Source organism: Eurosta solidaginis, chromosome 1, assembly GCF_040869045.1.
Source record: "Eurosta solidaginis isolate ZX-2024a chromosome 1, ASM4086904v1, whole genome shotgun sequence".
NCBI classification, from domain to species: domain Eukaryota; kingdom Metazoa; phylum Arthropoda; class Insecta; order Diptera; family Tephritidae; genus Eurosta; species Eurosta solidaginis.
This window is the reverse complement of record NC_090319.1, coordinates 198,917,761-198,932,369: the sequence shown is the minus strand read 5'-3', so window position 1 is coordinate 198,932,369 and position 14,609 is coordinate 198,917,761. Positions and strand designations below refer to the sequence as shown.

Here is a 14,609-nt window from a genome sequence, read left to right as displayed (position 1 = left end):
ATAAATACAAAAGCGACCTTCGTAAATTGACAAATACGAACGGAAAAGTTATTATTTGTGGCGATCTGAATAGTAGATACAGCGATTGGGGATGCACACGTGCTAATCCTTGGGGAAATATATTATCAGATTTCGCATCTCGGTCACCTTTTACCATTAGCCATACAGCTACCCCAACTTACATCTCGAAAACCGTCTCAGCAAATCTGTCAACTCTCGATTTAATTATTTCAAACGCCCCTTCGCATATTAGTCAACCGATAACGTTGAACGAGCTTAGTTCTGATCACTTTCCAATAAAGTTTAGTCTGAAAGCAAATGCTGGTAAATTAGATGAATCAATTCTTGATTTTAACAGAACCGATTGGAATAAATATAAAACTAGTTTAAAGCTTTCACTCCAAAAAACGCCCATGGTACTTGCCAAGGTGACCAACACAAATCAAATAGACGAAAGCATTGAATTTTTAACAACAAATGCCTTAAAATCGGCCAGGTTATCCACTCCTAGAATTATTCCAAATAAAACTATCTAAGGCTCCCTCCCTTTATTATAAATATGATAAGAACCAGAAACTACCATCGGCGCAACTGGGTAAGGTTTCGACAAATAGGAGACTTTAGGTTAATGAGTTCCTTAAATGTAAAAATTCGCAATGAAATCTTCATCTTTAAAAACAGGAACTGGAATAAAAAGCTTTCCAAATTAGAAAAGTGTTCGAACCCCTTCTGGAATATAACTAAGATTGTGAAAAACAAAACAAAACTGATTCCCCCGATTAAATTCAACAACGATATACTTTATTCCACAGTGGACAAGCATTTGCTAGAGAATTTCTTAAATACTACGCGGTCTCAGATAATCTAAGCTCGCCAACACATGAAGCTACGGTCAGCTTTTCAGTTTTACAGCTCGACTCAATATCCAGTCAAACCGAGGAGTCGGCTTATGTTACTTCGGAGTATATACAGGAGCAAATTCAGATGATTCGTACCAAAAAAGCCGCCGGGCTTGATCTTTTAACAAATGCAATGCTTAAAAAATTTCCCAAAATTGCCATAAACTTCTTGACATTCATAGTAAACTCTTGTTTAAAGCATCAGTATTTTTCTTGTGCTTGGACATCAGCGCGAGTATTACCAATTCTAAAACCAGGCAAGCCTAATAACGAATGCAGCAGCTATCGTCCTATTAGCCTGCTTAGTAGTTTGTGTAAAATCCTAGAGCAAGTGCTGAAGGACAAATTATGGCATTTTATAAATCAAAATAATGTGATTCCCGACGAACAGTTCGGCTTCAGGAAATTCCATAGCACAACTCATCATGTCAAACGAATACATAACCACGTTAAAAGTAATTTCCAGTCTAAGAAATCCACTGGCTTACTGCTAGTAGACATTGAAAAGGCGTTTGATACCGTTTGGCATGACGGCCTGATTTTTAAACTAATGAACTACAATTTCCCCCAATTTCTCATTAAAATTATTAAAAGTTACATTTGGGATCGCTATTTTTGTGTCGCCATAAACAATGACTTTTCAGATCTTAAACAAATTCCAGCCGGAGTGCCTCAAGGATCGAAAATTGCTCCAATTCTCTATATAATTTATTGTTCTGATATACCTAAAGTAAGTACTTGCGAATACCTATTCTATGCAGACGATCCCGCAATTTTCTGCTCACATATATTTGCCCAAAATATAATAAATGAATTGCAGAAATCGCTCCACAAATGGAAAATCAAAATAAATACTGGAAAAACCCAAGCTACCTTTTTCACGAAAAAAATAAGTCCTTGCTTTTTGCCAGCTTCCAAACTATCCATTAATGGAGTAGAAATTCCCTGGTGTGATAACGTTAAATATCTTGGAGTATACTTAGATCGTAGTTTGACCTTTGAGGTTCATATTAAAAACATTATTAATAACGTCAACATCGCTATAAGAATGTTATATCCCTTAATAAACAGAAAGTAATATTTCACGCAATAATACTCTATGCATGTCCTGCATGGGGAAACTGCGCGAAAACGCATATTAAAAAACTACAAGTGTGTCAAAATAAACTTTTGAAAATGGTGTTGAAGCATCCATTGTTCTTCTCAACCAAAAAGCTTCACGAAATCTCAAAAGTTAGTCAGGTTGAAGGTCGTATCTCAATAATAACAGCCAAGTTCCAACTATTATGTGGAATGTCCGATAACGAGCTAATTTCTGCACTTTCCTTAAATTAGTTAAAATTGTACCGAAAATCCAGAGCCGCAATAAAATCCTCAAATATCTTGCTGTCAGTACTCATTGCCACTTACAAAGCAATTGGCTAGCCGATTGCATGCTACGCGTCCCCGATATGGTCGCCAAGCCTAAAGACCACTCACTGGAAGAAGCTACAGGCCTGCCAAAATACTGCCCTCAGAACCGCCACGGGTTGTCTTCTTATGTCCCCAGAACACCATCTACATTATGAGGCGAGTACTCTCCATTAGAAAGAAACGAAATGTTAACCAAACAGTTCCTGTTAAATACCTAGAAACCTGGGCATCCCAAAAGACATCTGATTGATGAGCAAACACCGCCCAGGGTCTTAAGGAGTCACCTCCGTAAGCATTTTGAGGAAATACGGCACCTGAGAACACAGCTGTATGAAGCCAAAAAACACAAGCAGGTCCTCAGTGAAATCCAGAAATAGGCGTCGGACCTCTATGCCAGAAATTGTCCGGTGAATTCTGTACTCAAAGAACATTACCCAAAACTTGCAGAAGAGGAACGCACACTCCTTAGGGGAACCCGTGTCACTCCAGCTCAACTTCGATCTGCAAACTGTAATAGGTTAAACTCTTACATATCCAGAGTCAACCCCGACATACAAAACATATGTCCTGCTTGTAACGTGTCCCCACATGACACCAACCATCTCTTTAACTGTATTGTTGAACCAACGCCTCTAACACTCCTCTCATTATGGTCCACCCCTGTTGGAACAACAAGTTTCCTCGGACTCCCGTTAGAGAATATTTATGAGAATTTGTGATCGGTCGAACCTATTGGAAGGCACGAAGCACTGGGCCATAACGCCCTCCCACCCCCTAGATCCAGCAAGAGTTCGGGGTCGCGAGAACCTCGACTGTTAATGAAACAGGATTCGCCACGGGGAAGTGAGGTTGATAATTGGGTTGGAGAAGCTATATATTGCGCTGGCAACCCCTTGAGAGCGTTGCGCTACACAACCCCTTGAATCAATTACCGCGGGTATATTCTAAGCCCCCTTACCCGCTGGGTGGACATTTTGTATAACGGGATTGATTCTGGGTAGGAAAGAGTTTAACCTGCTACGGCACCCAGATCGAAGTTGAGCTAGAGTGACGAGCCGGTCTGTATTTTCTTCCAGTGAGTAACCTTCAGGTTTGGCAAGATATTTCAGGATTTTATTAAGGCTCTGTATGTTAGGAACGTTTGCTGTGGAATGCTCTCAAAAATGTAGTTCCTGATCGAACGTCACACCCAAAATTTTGGGTGGTAAGACTGTCGGTAGCGTAATTCCATCAACGTGAATGTCCAATATGACCGACAGTTGACGCGTCCATGTTGTAAATAAAGTCGCCGATGACTTACATGTTTTGAATAAGGTCGCCTATGATTTAGTCGATGATAATGTCAGGTTTCGCGAGGTGAAAAAACTGGAGAGATCAGGGAGGTAGCCGTTTATTTTGTTGCAAATCTCATCGACCTCTGGGCCTGGGCCTGTGGCCATTATTGTGCAGTCATCGGCGTAGGAAACGATAGTAACTCCTTCTGGTGACGAAGGTAGCGTTGATATGTAGAAGTTAAACAAAAGTGGGCATAGGACACCACCCTGTGGCACACCTTTCTAAATTGCGCCGATGCCTGCCGACCACCCAGATAATTTGCGGTCCACCTTTTAAGACTTGGTGGAAGGGTAGACCCTTCCAGGTCTTGCAGTGCCGTGCCATGGTTGACCGTATCAAAAGCTTTAGATATGTCTAGCGCAACTAGTACTGTTCTATGGTGGGTATTTTGATTTAAACCGCAATTTACGAAGTTATCTAAAGCCATACTGATGACAGGCTAGTTGCAAATTTGCTTTGATTTAGGGGAGCAAAATGGCTTCAAGTGTCTTAGCTACTGGCGATAGGAGAGATATTAGGCGATATGAATCTCCTATGTTAACTGGTTTCCCAGGCTTTAGTAGCGGGACCACTTTGGCCATTTTCAATTTTTCGGGAATGACAAAGGTGGAAAGGGGCAGGTTGAAGACATGTGCTAAATATTTGAAACCCCCTTTTCGTAGGCTCTTAAGCATCGGCGTGGCTATGCCGCCTGGGCCCACTGCTTTGGATGGTTTAGCACGACCAATGGCGTCCTCAACCTCTTTAGCGGTGATGGTGATTGGTGACGCGCTGAATTTGTGTTTATGTGCATGTCTATTGGCCCTCCGTCTAACTTTGTCAACCTTAGGATGCATAACATATTGTCGGCCAAAAGCGCTGACGCATTTTTTCGCATCCAACAGCACTTTATCGCCAAAGGCGATGGAAATTTTGTCATTGTGCTTAGACGGATTCGATAGGGACTTTACGGTGGACCAAAGCTTACCCACACCGGCAGAGAGGTTACAACCACTTATATGCCCCTCCCATTTCGCCTGCTTGTGTTCATTCACAATCTGATGCGTTGGTTTATATCCTTTATTTGTGGGTCGCCGGGATCGAGCTGTCTTATAAGGTCACGTTCTCTCACAAAACTTGCGGCCTCCGGCGGGAATAAAGCAAGCAGAGGCGGATTCAATGACCTTGCGGAAAGCACGCTCCCCTTGGCGAGCATCAGTCGTGTTAGGGAGGGCAGCAAAGCGGCTGTCTGTAAAGGATTTGTACACATCCCAATTTCCTTTTTTAAAGTTTGTGAAAGTGAGTTTTTCGGTGACGATGGAGTCGGCGGTACGCTCGAGCGAAATATCTATAGGCAGGTGGTCGGATGTTAATGTTACCATCGGCTGCGTTAACGTAGTTTGCGAGTCCTGCGCTCACAATTGATATATCTGGCGAACTGTGACAGCTTCCTTCCATACGAGTGGGGGCGTCTCCGTTTATTGTGCAGAACGTCGTTTCTTCTATTTGATCCACCAACATCTAACCCCTGATGTCCGCCTGCAGGTTTGAATGTCATACATCGTGATGGGCATTGAAATCGCCTAAGAAAATGCTATTATCGCCAGTGAGTAGTGCTCTGATATTAGGACGGTATCCAATGGGGCAGCAGGTGGCAGGAGGAATGTACATAGATGTTGACGATTTCTAGGTTTACATCGTCTAACCGGTATAATATAAGCCGTGACGTTCTAAGACACTGTGCCTGCGGCCGATATCGGGATCGAATATATTATAACGCACTGAGTGGTGTATGATAAACGCGAGACCGCCTCCATTTCAGCTCTCGCGATATTTTTTGTGGACATTATACCCAGAACAGGTCTGCAGAGCTGATCTTGCTGGGAGTTTAGTCTCTTGAATCGGAGCAATGCTGATATTATGCCGCTTCGTGAAATCGACTATCTCCGTGATATTCCCAGTTAATCCGTTACAGTTTAACTGCAGAATTCTGAAGTGCAGCGGGGGAGACGTCGTCATTCTAGGGGTAAGTGACGGGTGACTACGCCTGAGTAGTGGGAGGCCAGGACGCAATTGCTGTTGTGGCTCTGCGACTTTACGTCCCTGGGTAAGCATTGGGGTACCCGGTGTAGTTGGGTTTGCGCCGTGGCAACATGGCGCAATGAAGCTCGTGGGAGGGTTGCCGTCGCGGAGACCAGAACATTTAGGAAAGTGGCAACGTCCAAGGCAGGAGCTGCATTGGGCGGATGACGCAAACAGATATATTCTGTGCTGGCAAGCGGTGCAAAAGGTGGTAGGGACTAAGAGTCTGTGTCCCTGCCTAGACGATTGCTGCCGTACTTGTTGTGGCTTGCTGGGAAGCAGGGTTGCTGGAAGGTAGTGGGGGCGGGGGCCCTGAAGCATAGACGTCCTTGGGCGTGAACAGCAAGGAGCCACAAAAAAATTATAAAAGTTAAGTGAACGTCCAGTTTTAGGATCTAGCCCAGAGCAACCTGTCCGATGCAACCATCCCCTGCACGTGACACACTGACAAGAGTATAACCGTCCTAAAAAGATTCTTTTCCGGCTAACGCAGCGAACCCATTTCTCAGGATCGCGGTCAGGAGAAGGACACGGATTGGGTTCGATACCTTACCGGAGCAGGAGAGTATGGCGCAGTCCCGCTGCAAGGAGCTGCTGGGAGGATGACAAATTGTGGGAGGGACGCAACAAATTAAATGGGGTTACACTGAAATGACATCCGTTGGTCGGGAAAAATCCTACGTCGCTCCGGAACATAGAACCGGCTGTCTTGGGAAGTGGAAATAATTTTGTCAGATGTCGTCCTTATTAATTTCTTCTTACAACCCCTTCGTTTATGCAACATAAATTTAAATATAAATTTTATAAGACTTTTGTAATCTATATATAAAATATAAAAAGAAGTGTACATTTGATTGTCACTCCATAACTCGAGAACGGATAGAAAGATTGCCATGAAATTTTTAGGATAACTTAATAGGAACCCGGAGAGTGTTTGTGAAAATTTTTTTTTTCGGAAAGTGGACCAGGGACCGATTTATTCTAAACTGTCTTATATATGGCTCGATTTGCCTGAAATTTGGTATGTTTAGTAGCGTTATATCTAGAATAAAATTTCGGATAATTTTTCTTCCGGGAAGTGGACCAGGATACATATTGGTGACTAGGGTCTCGATAAATAGGACAAAAAGTGGACCCGGGCGCCCCTAGAATGTGTTTGTACAATATGGATATCAAATGAAATCTGTTGATGAGTGCTTTAGTGCAGGGTAGTTTTCATACCTATTGGTGACTAGGGTCTCGAGATATAGGCCAAAACGTGGACCCGGGCACCCCTAGAATGTGTGTGTATTTTGGATATCAAATGAAAGCTGTTGCTGAGAGTTTTTAAGTAATTTTCATTGTGATATTCGATTTAGTCGCTTCAACCTGGCAAAACTGATAAATATGCATGCGAAGCCGAAATAAAGACATGAATTAATAATACCTATATACTTATTTACATACATCCTATTCGATTTGCCTGAATTTGGTATATAAATTTGCCTATATTAGTATTTACGATGCTTTTTTCCGGGAAGTAGACCAGAGACGGGCTGGGACTGGGATTAGGACTGGGACTGAGACTGAGACTCGGAGTGGGCCTGGGACTGAGACTCGGAATGGGACTGGAATAAAATACATACCACCCTCTGGGACTGGCAATAAGATATGAAGAAGAATGAGAAAAACTTGAGAGAAGAGAAAAGAGAGAAACAGAAGGAGACTGAGAAAGAGATAGAATAAGACGAAGATGGAGATAGATGAAGCGAAAAATACGGAGGGAGGAGTGAATACAAAGATTAGGAAAAAGTGTAGAGGGGCGAGGGATAGTTAGACGGAAAAAGCTTATTAAAATGTATGCAGATATACAAATTTAGGGCAGAACAACGTCTGCCGGGTCTGCTAGTCTATATATATAAAAAGAAGTGTACATTTTGATTGTCACTCCATAACTCGAGAACGGATAGAAAGATTGCCATGAAATTTTTAGGCAAGATACAGGAAGGAGAGATGATGGTTAGTTGATTTTGACGATTTGGGATTTCAAAGCCATTCTTGAGTTATGATTTTTTTTTTTTTTTTAGAAAATCTATATATATAAAAATGAAATGATGTTCGTTCCTGTCAATGTTTTGGCGCCTTTACGAGGCCAATTTTATTCGTTCTTTTTTCATATTATAGGGATCAAATAGAGGAATGTTTTTAGCAAAAAAATTTTTTTTTTCATTTCTAGGGTCTTGAGATATAGGTTAAAACGTGGACCCGGATAACCCTACGATGTGTTTATATAATATGGGTATCAAATGGAAGCTTCTGATAAGTACTTTAATATGGGGTACTTTTCGTACCCCTAGGTGACTAGGGTCTCGAGATATAGGCTAAAGTGTGGACCCGGCTACACCAAGAATGTATTTATACAATATGGATATCAAATGAAAGCTGTTGATGAGTTCTTTAGCAGAGGTTAATTTTCATACATCTGTGTGACTAGGGTCTCGAGATATAGGCTAAAGTGTGGACCCGGCTACACCAAGAATGTGTTTATACAATATGGATATCAAATGAAAGCTGTTGATGAGTTCTTTAGCAGAGGTTAATTTTCATACATCTGTGTGACTAGGGACTCGAGATATTTTCCAAAACGTGGATTATAATAACCTTAGGATGTGTTTTTACATTATGGGTATCAAATGGAAGCTGTTAATGAGTACTCCAACAGCACCATGTTATGATACAATCATGAATAATGTTAGCCATGGAACTGGTGAATTGTTTTTCTTGGATGCTCCTGGGGGAACAGGCAAGACCTATTTGATTTCATTGATATTAGCAACAATTCGATCAGATAATAACGTTGCATTGGCACCCGCTTCTTCCGGAATTGCGGCTACATTACTAGAAGGCGGTCTCACAGCACATTCTGCATTAAAATTGCCTCTGAGTATGCAGGTAAATGAAACACCAACACATAATATTTCGAAAACATCTGGAATGGCAAAAGTTCTTAAAGTATGTAAGCTCATCGTATGGGACGAGTGTGCTATGGCACACAAGAAATCATTGGAAGCACTTGATAAAACGTTTAAAGGTCTACGAGGAAGCCAAACAGTATTTGGAGGTGCCATTATTTTATTGGCTGGAGATTTCACTGTGATCCCAAAATCCACGGCTGCAGATGAAATCAATGCATGTTTAAATCATCGTATTTATGGAGATATGTAAACACGCTTACACTTACTACAAACGTACGTGTTCAACTACAAAACGATCCGTCAGCAGCTGAATTTTCACAGCAATAACTGAAAATCGGAAATGGCCAAATGTCTGTCGATCCAACAGGAATGATTACATTGCCTAACAATTTCTGCATTTTCGCACAGTCTAAAGAGGCATTCATATAGAGTGTATTTCCAAACATAGTTCAACATTACAAAAACTATGATTGGCTCAGTGAAAGAGCAATTTTAGCTGGAAAAAATAAGGACGTCAATGAGATAAAAGCAACTATTCTGGATCAAATACCTGGTCCCATAGATGCATATAAGTCAATGGACACCATTACTGATCAAGATGATGCCGTAAATTATGCAACTGAATTCTTAAACTAACTCGATTTGCCAGGCCTATCACCTCATAATTTACGTTTAAAAATTGGAGCACCGATTATTATGCTGCGCAACATTAATGTGCCACGACTTTGCAACGGTGCCAGACTCGCTGTGAAGAAGGTAATGGGTAACGTTATCGAAGCAACTATTTTGAAAGGGAAGTACAAAGGAGAACACGTTTTTATACCCAGAATTTCACTGATTCCGAGGGATTTACCATTCGATTTCAAACGTTTGCAGTTCTTTATTCGCCTTGCCTTCGCTATGACAATTAATAAGGCGCAAGGACAGTCTCTACAAATGTGCGGTATTAATTTAGAATACCCAATTTTTTCTCAAGGACAATTTTATGTAGCTTGCTCACGAGTAGGCAAACCATCGTCATTATGCATTTACGCGAAAGATCGAAAAACCAAAAACGTTGTCTACCAAAAAATATTACAATAAAGTTCGAATGAAATTGTATCAAAGAGTTTGCTTTGTTTAGTATTAATTTTATTCTCTTTCAGCAAATCATTGAATTTATCGCCTAACGAAGCGGGCGAGGGTACGCTAGTCTATATATATAAAAATTAATTTGTGTGCGTTAGTATGTTCAAAGCTGAAAAATTGCTATACCTACCAAATTTTATAATTTTTCTCTGTTATTTTCGATTTGATCCAGGGATCATTTGCGGCAAACAAATTTTTTAAAAAACCTCAATTTAAAATATTATAGCTAATGCTCAAAAACGGTTTGACCGATTTCAAAAATTGTTTCTTTCCTTTATTCAACCGGACTAAGTGTTCATTCTAGCAAAAAGAATTTTTGAAATTCCTCAATTTATCAGATGTCATATGTCGCCCTTATGAATTTCTTGTATACAACCCTTTTGTATATGCAACGTAAATTTAAATATTTCCTATACCAACCTTTCAGAGTTTTACAAGACTTTTGTAATCTATATATGTGACCAGGAATAATGATAGGGATCTATTGTGCTAAAATACCGTTGTTCACTTTTTGAGTGATTCTTATAGGAAATTTAACGGTCTTTCCAATGGAACAAACCGCAGTTTCTATCTTTCTTACTTTTTCACAAATCGCATTTAAAGCCAAATCGGACCACAAATACGATTTTTTGAAATATTTCGATTTATGCGCCATCTTTCGGAGATTTTTTCTTATTGTTGCATTGTCATCGGGCTTCGAACTATATTCCAAGTTTCAAGCTTGTAGCTTATCGGGAAGTTACTTAAATATTAATTACAAAATTCGTTCGCAAGGGCCGGCCGCTACACAGAGTCAAGCTAAACAAAAACTTTAAACGCGTTTTTCTCGAAAACTTGTTTTCGCACAATAGATCCCTTTCATGATTCCAGGTCATATAAAAATTAACGTTCTAAGCTGAAAAACAGCTATACCGATTTTAATAATTTTTATCTGTTATTGTCGATCTAATTCAGGGATCATTTACGAAATTTTTTTTTTAAAACTCAATTGAAAAATATTTTAGCTAATGCTCAAAAACGGTTCAACCGATTTCAATAATTGTTTTTTTCCTTTATTCAATCGGACTAAATGTTCATTTATACCTAAAAGAATATTTGAAAATCCTCAATTTTTTAATATTTTAGCTTATAGATGTCGCCTTTAAGATATTTCTTCTACATTTCCAATCCCGCTCCGATTCGCTGTCCCGCACTCACTCCCACTCCCATTCCAACTCCCTATACCTCCCATTACATATTCCTCATATTCCTGCTTCGGCTGACTTACCGGTTTCAATATAAGTATATAAACTATAGATAGAGGGTTGAGCCGTTCTCCTGCCAGATAATATTTCTCCCTATGATGTACCTACTCTTTCAGTAAACAGAGGCATTTGTCATATTTTAGCTTCTGTTTTTATTGACCAGCGAATTCAACCTACGCATTATATCACAGCCTTTAAAATCTATTGACAACACAAAACCACTAACAGTCAATGAAAATCCACAGGTGGGTGTATAATGTTCGGTTCCACCCGAACTTAGATTATCTTACTTGCTCGTCGTAAAGTTAACATACATATATTTACTTTATCTATATTTGGTAATGAATTATCAATTTTTTTTGTAATTTTTGGAAATTTCAATATCGATTCTTTTTTTTTTTCAAAGTTGGCGTGGTCGTCAATCGATTGCTATTATTTTTACAAGGTGTATAATAAAGTTTATTTTCAATATGATGTCTTCATTGGATTTTGATTATTACTTTATCGGCCTTTTGTAGTAAATTACCGCATTTTTTCCTTTTTTCGAAATTATAAATTTCGTCCATTTTTAATAGGGTTCCTTTCTGGGTCCAGATAAGCCAGTACACCAAATTTTGTAAAATTATCTAAATTTTCACATAAGTTATATTGTTAACGAACGGGCGAACGGACATGACTTTTATCAAAATCTTTTTGGATGCTATAGCTTTTAAATACAGAAGTATACCTATATCTATCTCGTTTATTATAGGTCATTACAAAGAAAAGACTTTCATTATATTCAACTATCAATTGATGAAATATAAATTAATTTAATATGAGTTTTGTTGAACTCGGTAAAAAAATGTAAACTACTGATTTTATGAATGAGTTTTTCTGAACCCTGTAAAATATCACATTAAGGGAAGTTTTCTCAAGTAAACTTCAAGGGTTTACCCATCTGTCCGATGAAAGCATTTTTGTGAACGAAATTCGTGTTTATAGGCCAGATAAAATTTAAAGTTCACATAAGAAAAAGGCCGTAAGCCTTTAAAATTGTAGCCCTATTTTTCAGAAGATTTGAAATAGTTTAAACAAATTATGCTCTTTTAGCAACTTTTCTTCTTGGTTTTAGCACAAAAAAAGACGTTTTTCTGGCTCCATTGATGTACTGGGTAAAATTTAATAATCTAGTTGTCTGCTTCAGAATGCTAGCTAAACAATTCGGAGCAGTAGTGCTATCTTGTTTTGTATATATACATATTTCGGATTTACTTATAGAGAGGGTGGGTGAGAATAAGAAACCGACGAAAAACAAGTAACGAGCAGTGCGCGTTTCTGGTTGGTTGCATGAAGTCGTAAACAGTAAATACATACAATCACATTTGATTATGTGAAATTAAATGTATGTATATTGACTCCAATAGAAAATGTGGCTGCCGTCAACGTGTCTGAGATTTTGGTAGGGACAGCTGCTCATTTTGTTTTAGTTAGTATTATATGTACATCCGCGCAATAACAATGTAAACAGATAAATATTTTACACGATTTTGAATGCATGACTCCCAGTCGCACTATAAGTGTTTACTAAATAATTAATTGCAAGTCTAAATGAAGTGTTTGATATACAAATTTTAAAGTTAGTAAATAAGTGCTTGTTTTATAAAGTCAACTATGCCAAGACCCTCTCGGGAATCTTATGGTGACCAAAAGCCCCCATATTCTTATATTTCATTAACGGCTATGGCTATTTGGAACTCACCTGAAAAAATGTTACCTCTAAGTGATATTTATAAATTTATAATGGATCGTTTTCCTTACTATCGAAAAAATACGCAACGTTGGCAAAACTCTCTGCGTCATAATCTCAGCTTTAACGATTGTTTCATGAAAGTTCCGAGAAGACCAGACCGACCGGGTAAAGGTGCGTATTGGGCTCTTCATCCGCAAGCTTTTGATATGTTTGAAAACGGCAGTTTATTAAGACGTCGAAAACGTTTCAAATTACATAAGCATGATAAGGACTACTTAAGGGAAGAATTAGCAACATGGGCTCATATAAATCGTTTTTTCTTAAACTCGACAAGTATGCATAGTGATCAAATGACGTCGTCTGAATTTTCGCTTGTCAGTGATCCAACATTATATTTAACAAATGTACCCTTATCAATTTCAACTGATTATTGTGGTGGAGCAAGCCAACCTGTTCCTAAATCTCCACCTTCGTCATTTATATTGAAGAATTATCAAACACCAATGGCGACCAGTACTCATACACCATTACCAACTTGGTCACCTCGTATGCAGGCGTTATCACCAATTCTGGATATAGAAACTGTTGTAAACAAGTATAGACCAAAACGGTCGTTTACTATCGAAAGTCTCATTAAACCTGATAAGCTGGATACAATATCTACAAAAACCGTAAGAAGTGACGATCAAATGTGTGTTGAAACTATTGACGGCCACATCGAAGAACACAAATCCGTCAGCAAACATGTTCCAATACTACCCCCAATCGACTGTAATCTTACTGACGATGAAAACCGGGATTCATTGCCTGCACTACACACCGTTACAGCAGCTTCTAATGTGCCATATATCCAATATACAACGAGAACAAATAACATAAATATGAACTACAGCACAAGTCCTAAAACCATATACGACGCCCAAATTCGTCCTATTTTATTGTTGAAATCACCACTTGATTGTATGCAGCCATTGTGTTATACAAATATTCACCCATCATCGAACCAAACAGCAAAAAATAATGATTTACAGCGACTGAATTACAGTATTCAAACTACATGACATAACTAAGAAGAAATATGTTTTTTAGATATACATACTTATGTACATAGTGTAAATGTACGCTAACTTGCGGCCAAGTATATTATATATACGTTTATACATATGTATGTTTTTGCATGCTATTTTCACAATTTTCAAATTAATGTTCCTCAGTTCTTTGAAGCTTAGCATGCTTATTTCATTTCAAAAATGTAAAACTTTCGAACAAATGCATATGAGCATCAATTCACGATGTCACGTAGAAAATGAAAAATTTAAGAAGCTGATAAAGTGAAAAGAAATTTTCATTAATTTGAACAAAATTGTATGAGTCTTTTTATAACTTTCACTTTCTAGAAGAAGAATTGCCCACCCCTGATATTTTAAATGTACTGGTCGTGAAGTTGTTTATGTACACAAAATATTAATTAAATCAATATATGTATGTATATATATTATGTTCTCAGCTGTGGCTTTTCCGTTTTACGGTCTTCAGAAATTAATAAAATCTAAATTTTTTTCAATATTTTTGCTTATGACACCATTCGAAATGCCGTACGAAAATTAATTGGTTTGTTTTTTTTTTCGAGCAAGTAGGTACAGTTAACGAAAGTTTGAACATGCAGAACGGGGAAGGACTAGAATATTTTGGGGTACAGGGGAGAAATAAAATAACGAAATTTTTAGAGAATAGCGGAAAATATCACTTAATGCGATAGTTCTCACTAGCTCGGAACCGGTATGACAAGTTAAAAAATAGTGTTCAATAAGTACATAACTAGATCTTAAGACAACTAGCTCCA

General features: G+C 38.7%; 1 protein-coding gene across 1 annotated transcript; it reads left to right on the top strand.

The window, feature by feature from the left end:
• Nucleotides 1-12,687: 12,687 nt before the first annotated feature.
• On the top strand, nt 12,688-13,827 carry LOC137239259 (fork head domain-containing protein FD4-like). Its single transcript, XM_067764356.1, has one exon. The coding sequence runs from the start codon at nt 12,688-12,690 to the stop codon at nt 13,825-13,827; it is 1,140 nt and encodes a 379-aa protein (XP_067620457.1).
• Nucleotides 13,828-14,609: the final 782 nt, after the last annotated feature.

What these genes read in the sequence shown, in the direction of transcription:
- LOC137239259 (XM_067764356.1), top strand. Translation starts at nt 12,688, where the DNA reads ATGCCAAGACCCTCTCGGGAATCTTATGGTGACCAAAAGCCCCCATAT.